A 9,352-nucleotide genomic window follows, 5' to 3' on the forward strand; every position below is an offset into this window, starting at 1 on the left:
GTCTTCCAAAAGAGGACACGACTAGAAATCAGTGGTTAAGTTGTATTTACAACACTGCTCCAGAACAGTTCGACCCAAATATTCAGATGTGTCCAGCGCATTTTAAGGAGGCCTGTTTCCTGATCCTGGTAGAGTAGACTACAATGCCGGCTGTTCTGACTCACAGACTGTAAGTACATTTTTATATTTAAAGAATTTGCCACTTCTCGTCGCTCCGGCCGGGACACGCCATCACAGTATGGTAAGGAGTGTAACATTTCTCTCACACGCTTGAGGTATTTGACCAATCACAACGCACTGAATAGCTGGCCAATCAGAGCACACCTCGCTTTTCAGACCGATGAGCTTTGTAAAAATCACGCATTTCAGAAAGGCGGGGCATAGAGGAGAAACAATAATGTACAGTACGTGGAAAATAATGTGTTTTTTTAACCTTAAACCGCATAAACACATTTCATTACACCAAATACACAAAATAATGTTCTTTTTAGCAACATCATATGACCCCTTTAAATCACATTCATCCTGAGAAGCACTGGTTATTGTCTGTGCTTGTTTTCAATATCATGTTGACATATATGTGAACTGTGTGAAATTGTGTCTCATAAAGTGAGGCTGCGAATTGGAGTTTATAGGCATTTTATGTGAGGACACCGGGGACATCGTGGCGTCTAATTATCATTCTGTGTGAGGCATCTGTCTGCACAGATGTTCAGCAGAATATGCCTTAGTGCATTTACTTCATATAAAGGTAACCATTGCTTCTTCTAAGTGTTCAATTAAATTACATTTTTCTGCATAATTATTTTTCTCCCTGTCCTTATGACAATCTGCAGACAAAGTCAACTGAGGCAATAATCAAACTTGCTCACCTAAAATGTTCACTCTCCCTCTTATATATTAAACTTTGTTTTAGTGAACCAGCTTATTTAGAAAGTTCATTTCAATGAAGAATGAAGAAAAGATTTATCTATCTATCTATCCATCCATCTATATATTGTTATATCGTTCTATCATTCTATCTATTGTTCTATCTATCGTTCTATCTATCTATTGTTTTATCATTCTATCATTCTGTCTATCGTTCTATCTATCGTTCTATCTATCTATTGTTTTATCATTCTATTATTCTATCTATCGTTCTATCTATCCCTGCACAGACATTTGTGTGGTATCTTTTTCCAATATACCAAACAAGATTGATTTAAAAAAAAAAATAACAATAAAAAGAAAGAACAATAGCTACAATACATCCTTTTATTAGTAACTTATAAGATAAATATTTTGTCAGAATGGCAGCGAGAGAAATAGAGATGCTGATTTGTGAGCAAATAATTCCTTTGAGTCGGTTCTTTTTAATTTGGTTCAGAAAGGCTGTCAGAATGAATCATTCATGAATCTGACTAATCCGAATTCATGAATGAATTCAGAAAATGCTCACAAAATTGAAAATCCTGTACATTCTTGAAAACATCTCCATTGTTGAAGAAAGAAATTAATGCTGCAACACGAAGGTGACTAAATGAACACAGAAAGTTCTTTTTTGGGGTGAACTGTCCCTTTAAATTATGAGTAACTTGTAGTGTTGTGGGCTGCAGTTTCGATCATTGAAACATTTCAGAAGCTACACTTACAGCAAAACTTCTGAATGCTAATGTTTCAGATGCATTGCACCTACATGTTCACCAGCCTTTGTTTTTTCCTCTAATATTATTGTAATACCATGTTTCACAAATAGGCTTCACACTGTCAAGCTGTCGCTGACTTGAATCCCAACAAACCCTGCCTTTCATGCGCTGCTCCTGTGGGGAACCGTTCTGTGAATAGGACAGCGACAAAGCATTCTTTTTTTCCATGGGAATGCTTCCCATCGACGTGAATATCCCATCCCCAAAAGCCTGGAACTAATCACACTAACGAGTTCACTAAGGCCACCTTCTGCCAGTGATTGGAATCACAAACACCCACCAAGAAAAAAAAAAAAAGCAGCCAAACTTCAAAGATAAAATCGCCAACGCTCTCTGTAAACACTAATGAGCAACAAAGTGATAAAACACATAATCTGTACAATGTGGGCTTGTGCGCTTTGGGAACATTTATGAACGCATATATGCCATCGCATCCCATAATGCCTCACCTTGAACACTCAGTGGCCCAAAAGCAAAGTGTGCTGGCCAAACTATGAGTACGGGGAGTTGAGATTCCTCTCGCACACTGGCCTATGGGCTTGGAGGCGTCGCAATGTGGAGGAATTTGAATGTAAATGCCTCTAGAGAGAGGAGCCCCCACGTTGGCATTCAGTTCCTGTCAGGCACTGAGTCTGTGCCAGGCACTCTTCTGAGAGGAGGTGACAATGAGAGCTGTGAGAGAGACGAGGGAACCTGGAGTGTCTGCTGGGTTCCAGAGCTGACACACATGGTGCATTGTGGGTAGGATGGCAGACAGGAGAGAACCGGGCATTAAAAGGTGGAGGAGGGTTCTGAAGAAGTAGGACAGGGCTAATAGCGGGGGTTCATGTCAAATAGATCAACTGAAGCAATACTAATATTGAACCATAACGAATAGCAAGCATGTATGGTACTACAAAGGCCAAGAATAGAATATGATGAAATATATCAAATGGTAAATAACAGAAAAAGTGTCATAAACATGCAAGGTGTGTTGGTGATTTGGAAAAAGTTCAGAAGGTCAAATACAGAACGTTCAAATTCAGACACTCCTGTTAACCTATATGTTTGGATTAGATCAGCTTTATTTTCATTATGTTCTCTATTATTATTTTCTCTATTATCAATAATATAGTTTCTTACATGAAGGAAAACAAATCATTATTATCATCATCACTGTCATCAAGCTCTGGTTAAATCAGCTTTATATTCATATAACAAATTATTATTATTATAGATGATACTCAAGTCAAGATAGTCAAAAAAAAAATATTAACATCACTGAATCAACCTAAATACATTAACTGATACCAACAAATTATATTTTTATGAGTTAAATCAAGTAGAAATAGCTTGTTAGGGAAATTAATAATAATAATGATAGGAAAATATTACTATTATTATTATTGTTGTTGTTGTTATTGTTGTTGTTGTTGATAGTATAGTAGAAGTAGTACTAGTATAATTTATTGCTATTACTATTATTATTATTTTGCAGGTAGTAATATTTATATTGCTCCTTAAATCTGAAATAATATTACTTACAATATTTATAAAACATTGTAACATTTGGTAATATCAAATATTTAAAATCAGATTATTAATTATTAATAATAATGATGATGTTTGTTGTTGTTGTTATTTTTGATGATGGTGATGCAATTATTATTATTTATTATTATGCGGGTAGTAATACCATAATAATAATCTTCAAATCTGAAATAATATTACTTACAATATTTTACATTTAGTAATAAAAATAATATTATTTATTATTAATATTAATTATTAAACTATTATTATCTAAACATAAATCAATATATAAATTTGACTGTTTAAATTCTATAGAATCTATAGAAATGTATCTAAATGATGTTCTGTAAAATTCTACAGCCTCGTAATTTTCCCCAAATGTGCGACTTTTCTGAACGCAGGCACCTGACTTCCACTCCTCAATGACTACATAACACCCTGCTCGCTCCTGGACTGTGACGTCAGAAGTGATGCATAAGGGTCTCATAAAGAGACTGCAATTGATCCAGAAAAACTTACCTCTGCTGTGCTGCTCAAAGGAGCGTGTACACTTCGCCACGCACAAGTTATCGTGCGAAACATCTGACTGCACATCCAACATTGTAAATACGTCACGTGCAACATTCAGTGTCAGTGTAACAAAAGTTATTGCGTAAAGTCTGGCAGCTGGCTATCAAACCCCAGCCTCATTACATTTCAGTTGGAAAATGATGCAATATAATGCATGGCTCTCATCCACACCCGCCTAAACAGCACTGACCTAGATCGGGTGTTACAGACGGGGTATTTTTCTACACCCACATAAAACTGATGCATGAATGATCCGTCTCTTGAAATTTACGTCCATGCAAGTTGCGTGCGTTTATGACCAGCAATTTCAATGCATGTTCTGTGTTGCATTCAATGCACGTCCTGCAAGCTTTACTACATGTGGACTGTAAAAATCACAACTGTCTTGATTTAGTTAGTACCTATAGTTAGAAAAGAACTAAGACTAACCTGACGGAAATGGGATGGCGCACCGGTACTTGGGACTCGATTTCTTCTGCTCCTCTCACGCGCTGCCAGCAGTCATTTCAAGGTTTGCTTTCGTCAGTGAAGGCTATGCGTGTGTAATCGCGGCGGTCAGTGTACAGTATGTAACCCCGTCAAACAAATATTCCGCAGCCGAGCAAACAGCGTTGTTTTGAGGCACGAGCTGAGGGCGCGGAGGCTGGACAGCTCCGGTGCTGAATTCTGTAGTGTAACTTTGCTCTGGAGACCGTACAGCTCGCGTAAATAAACACAACCCTGGTAAAAGTTGTGTCTGCTGCTTCTGCTGACTAGCCCACTAGATTCGCGAGGGTCCAGTGTTCTTCGAGCCTCTTCGTGGAACTTGTTTTCAGCCTGCGAAAGGAGACGTTTCATTGGTCTGTTCAAATGACGTTGGCACTAGGAAATGAGATGAGCCAATACACGGAATGTGGATGCAAAACTGCTTTAATGAACATACATCGTCTTGTTGATTTTGGGGGGTTGTAATCATTACATTACAATATTTTCACTAATCAGTAAAGAATATCTAGACAACAGGGTGTGCATACTTACAATATACAGTTTTGGCTACAAAAACTAGGCCTATTTATTAATTATAAATTGTTCATTTGACATACTTATGTCCGATAGCGGGGCATGTAGTAGCTTTATATGAAGTAAGTTGTCTTAAACAGACCTTATGGGAGCGCCACATTTAATCGTTGGCAGGAACGAAAACGAGGCTGTGAGGCCTGGTCTCATGAAAACGTGTACAAATAGTACACCAAATAAAAACAGAAAAATTGACTTTGGCGAGCATTTGATACGCACGTGTTTGGCGTGAAAATAACACAGTTTTCGCGTGCATATGACACGCATCTACCCCACAACCCTAATCCTACCAATTGCGTATCATATGCACGCCAAAGTCAATTTCTGCGTATAAACAGTATGCCAAATCGAAACATAAACTCGTGCTATTGATACGCACTTTCATTAGATCGGGTTGTACGTGACCTAGGACCTTTATACAGTGCGTGTCAATGTAAAGTCTAGTCCTCACAGCCTCGTTTTCATCCGCTTTAAAATCAATATGGCGTCTAACCCGATTAAGGTCAGCTAAATTTAAACAATAAAACAAAATTCTTGAATAAAAACAAAAAAGTAAAAGCCAATACAAACAAAAATATCAAAACATTGTTTTGGCAAATAGATATTGCTAATAATGAGTTACATACATTTACATAACATACAAAACATGTGACAACTTGCCCCAATCTTACAAATATTAAACATCCTTGTCTGTCCAACTCCAAAAATCTGTTCAATTTAATGCGCAATTTTACCAGAGTGCTCAGAATTTCTCATGTGAACAATCAGAATCAAGTATTCCAGAGAGCTCAAACTTAATAAAAGTTCATAATATCATGAAATATAGGCTAATTAACCTTTATTTGACAAAATACTGACAAAACTCACTTTCTGATATTCAAAGTTTTTTTCAAAGTTAATGTTGATGTTTATAGTAAAAAATATTAACAAGGTTTTAGATATGTTTACATATAGTATGTATAAGGGAAGTGATCATTTAAGCGCTGTAACATTTATATTTTTTATATTACATATTTATATTTTACCTTATAGCATTTAGCCTAAACAGTCCTGCAGCGTGACAAATTAATTTTTTAAGTAATTCCTGGTTGTGGCTAGAAGGGATACAGCTAAAACCGGAAGCTAACAATAAATTTAATTTGCTACCTATTAGATTGTGTTTTATTAACGTCTACACCTACCCCAACACTGTTGTACAGTGTGACAAAAATTATGCTATACTGATGTGTGCATGCCAAGTAGCATGCCATTTTAGCTGTATCCCTTCTAACCTTAACTGTAATTCCTGTCTAAATAATATGAGGTCTTACAATCTGTATGTAATAATAATTCAGTCAAAATATCAATAATAATAATAACAAAAAATACATCGATCTATCACCAATAATCATCATGTGCAAAATTAGGTTGAGGCTCTACCAAATAAGACTTGAATAATGAAATAATGATCCAAACACCCCTAATTTGTCCCATTTTGTTACGACCACCAAAATTTCATGGGATTCTTTCTGACGCAATAAATGAATCCATACACCTTCATCAAGATCTCAAATACCTATGGACAGTCAATCCTGTGTAGGCAGTTATGTTCAACACTTCCTAGTATGAGGTCCCAGTGCATGCTGGGTCAAATGGAGACACATACATAATTAATGCTGAGGTAAATGCACATTGAACAATGGATACCCTAGGGACTACTACACCTTACTGTCAAAAAGGAAAGAAAGAGAAGATTGTGTGCTTATAAATTAGACCCTGTAGCAAGCCCAAACTCATGTTCAAATGAATATTACTGTTATTGATATTACAGGCAAAATGGAGAGGCTAATGAGGCTTTGTATGGGGCATTTTAGCTGATAATTAAAAGGCCTCTGGGGTTACTTTTTGTCACTTTTGAAAAAATAAATAGACCATAGTCAGGGTAGCGCCATATTAAATTTTTGACAGGAATGAAAATGAGGCTGTGAGGGACTGAAATACAGTGCATTCAATGGACTGTACTGTTGTTAAACAACATACAGATTGTTCAGCTGATGAAACGTATTTCCAAAAAAAAAAAAAAAAAAAACTTTCAGTAGACAAAAACTACATAAAGCAGTTTTGAAAGTTGTGAATTGGGAAGATTTTAATGATTTAGGACCTTTAAACAGTATGGTGTCTATAAAGTCCATAAAGAACTAACAGATGGTAGCAAGCTACAAGGATTCAAAGTTGTATGGAAAGGTTTTTTGGCGTAGGCCCCATCCTTTGTCCAAATCCTGGGAATGCGCATTCGGCTGGTCCTGCCTGATGAAGGCAGGGGAGGAGCTTACCCCGTTGGACAGACAAGGACCAACCTGGTGGTTTTTGGGAGAATGGAGGGGAACATCAGCATCATCAACTTTGCTAATTACCTGTAATGCGTTACCTCCAACACTTTTTATATACTCCAAGTGTCAAGCAGTGATTAGCCAGAGCTAATAGTTATGAATGAATGACGTGGCATTAAAGTCTTCCTGGTAGAACCTTCTCTGAAGCTTTCGGGTTCAGTCATCCCTGATTTTCTTTAAAAACAAAGTAAAAAAAAAAACAAGGTTATGAGGCACTTAGAATGGAAATTAATGGGGGAGCAATTTTGGAGGATTTATAAGCACTTACATTAATTCTTCTCATAAAATGTGTGGGGTTTTTTTAGATGTAAATTTGTTCTTGTTATTTTTCTGGTTGTTTTAAAGGTTTTAGGAAGTATGTTGTCATGTTAATGGAATTGAATATTTGAATATTAAGCAATGTTTCCCACTAACATCATGTTAGTGGTGCAGTATGTAATAATGATAACAAGTGGTTGAAATAAGTATTCAGTCTAAATTCAAAATATTGTTTCTCCTGCCCCCTCCTCCACAGACTCAATGGTTGTCAGATTGAGGACACACAACATGAATGAGCGCAACTGACGATGGAAGGCGATAAAACTACTGATGAGTTGTTTTAATATGCCTGTGTTCATAGAGCTTTTTGATAGATGCCGAGATTTTTTAGGTCGGGTAGAATCTGCGAACTTTGACATAGTTAATTTGCTCGCTTCCATGGCTGCAGTATGCTGTTTTGTGCAAACCTAGGCTGTCAAAATATTACATTTACATTTACATTTAGTCATTTTGCAGACGCTTTTATCCAAAGCGACTTACAATTGGGGGATACATAAAGCGATTCTTCTTTAAGAGGCAAACAGATACAGGAAGTGCTTGTAATACCAAGTTTCTAGACATTGTTCAAATAAGTACAAGCTAGAAAGAGAAGGAATAAATAAAGAGAGAATTTTTTTTAATTTATTTTTTATTTTTTTATTATGATGATGATGAAGTCAAGTAGCTTCGAAAGAGATGAGTTTTCAGCTCTATATTCTCAATATTACTGGGTAAACTGTAAGTGATCACACAGACCAAAACAAAAACAGACATTCCGACACGGAATGCACATTTTCAAAGTAAAATAACTGTTCCTGTAGAGCTTGTTTTTAGGTTGTGTAACCAAAATCCAATGTTAAGTCAACATCAAGTTGGCATCAAATACTGACGTCAGCCCGATTTTCATTTTTGAAGCTGGTATGTTTTATTTTTGAAATCGTATGTTCCTAATAAGTAACTAGATACATAGCTTGGGGTGTGATTGTGTGAAGTTTATATTGTCAAGTTATTTTTACCAATTGAAAACCCTATTATAAAACCCCATAGTAAAATCTCAAAGAAACCAGTAGCGAATTTTAGTCTTCCAGGTTCTGACATCATCCCTGCACCACCCTATTGTCTCCATTTACTTCCATTGTAAATGCCTCACTGTAACCCAGATTTTAGCTTTTTTTTTAAGAAAAGGCTTTAAAATAAAAAATCATCATCTATGATAGCTACACCAAAGTGTTCAGCTTATACATTTTAGTGGAAAGTCGTTGTTTGTTGTCATTCTATGTGTCTACATTTGATTAGTTTGTCTTTGTATTTGCTTCATTTTAGAATATGACACAAGATCAATAGCTGGTTATGTTTTTGTGTTTTCTTGTGGCAAAAAGCTACATCATTGTCAAGTTCATATTGGGTGAAAAGATGTCATAAACACTTCAAGGGCAGCCAAACTTCACTCTTTCAACAAGTGCTTCATGAACCCTTTAATATAGACAAATGTTCCGGACAAGAGCACAGGCACAGTGGAGCCAGACTCTGTGCTTTCACATCGAATCGCAAGGAAGACAGCCGTTGCACTAGCTCCATCACCATTAGCAGCCCATTCACAACGTGATCTCTCGGCCATTAGTGTTCATTTGGCGGGACTCTGGGGAGGAGCTCGCCATCAGCATCTCTGCTAACAATCAGATGAATGAGAATGCAGTTCTGACAGACGCTAGAAATGGAGACTTCTGTTTGGCGGGCATTTGTTGTGGACTGTATATGCCATGGTTTGGAACCAGGGGCGTAGCCATCATTTCAGAAGTGAGGGGGACAGAAATGTTATATATATATATATATATATATATATATATATATATATATACA

The 9,352-nt window shown here is 36.6% G+C and overlaps 1 protein-coding gene across 1 annotated transcript in view; it reads right to left on the reverse strand.

The window, feature by feature from the left end:
• The window catches only part of LOC107677982 (PHD finger protein 24-like), a 31,886-nt gene extending 30,015 nt beyond the window's left edge, over window positions 1-1,871 (reverse strand). The window contains exon 1 of the mRNA XM_016473059.1: window positions 1,782-1,871. Coding sequence (XP_016328545.1) covers window positions 1,782-1,871 — 90 coding nt within the window. The remainder of the gene's footprint in view (window positions 1-1,781) is intronic.
• Between the last annotated feature and the right edge of the window lie 7,481 nt (window positions 1,872-9,352).

This window comes from Sinocyclocheilus anshuiensis, unplaced genomic scaffold, assembly GCF_001515605.1.
Source record: "Sinocyclocheilus anshuiensis isolate Anshui unplaced genomic scaffold, SAMN03320099.WGS_v1.1 scaffold260, whole genome shotgun sequence".
Classification (NCBI taxonomy): Eukaryota; Metazoa; Chordata; class Actinopteri; order Cypriniformes; family Cyprinidae; genus Sinocyclocheilus; species Sinocyclocheilus anshuiensis.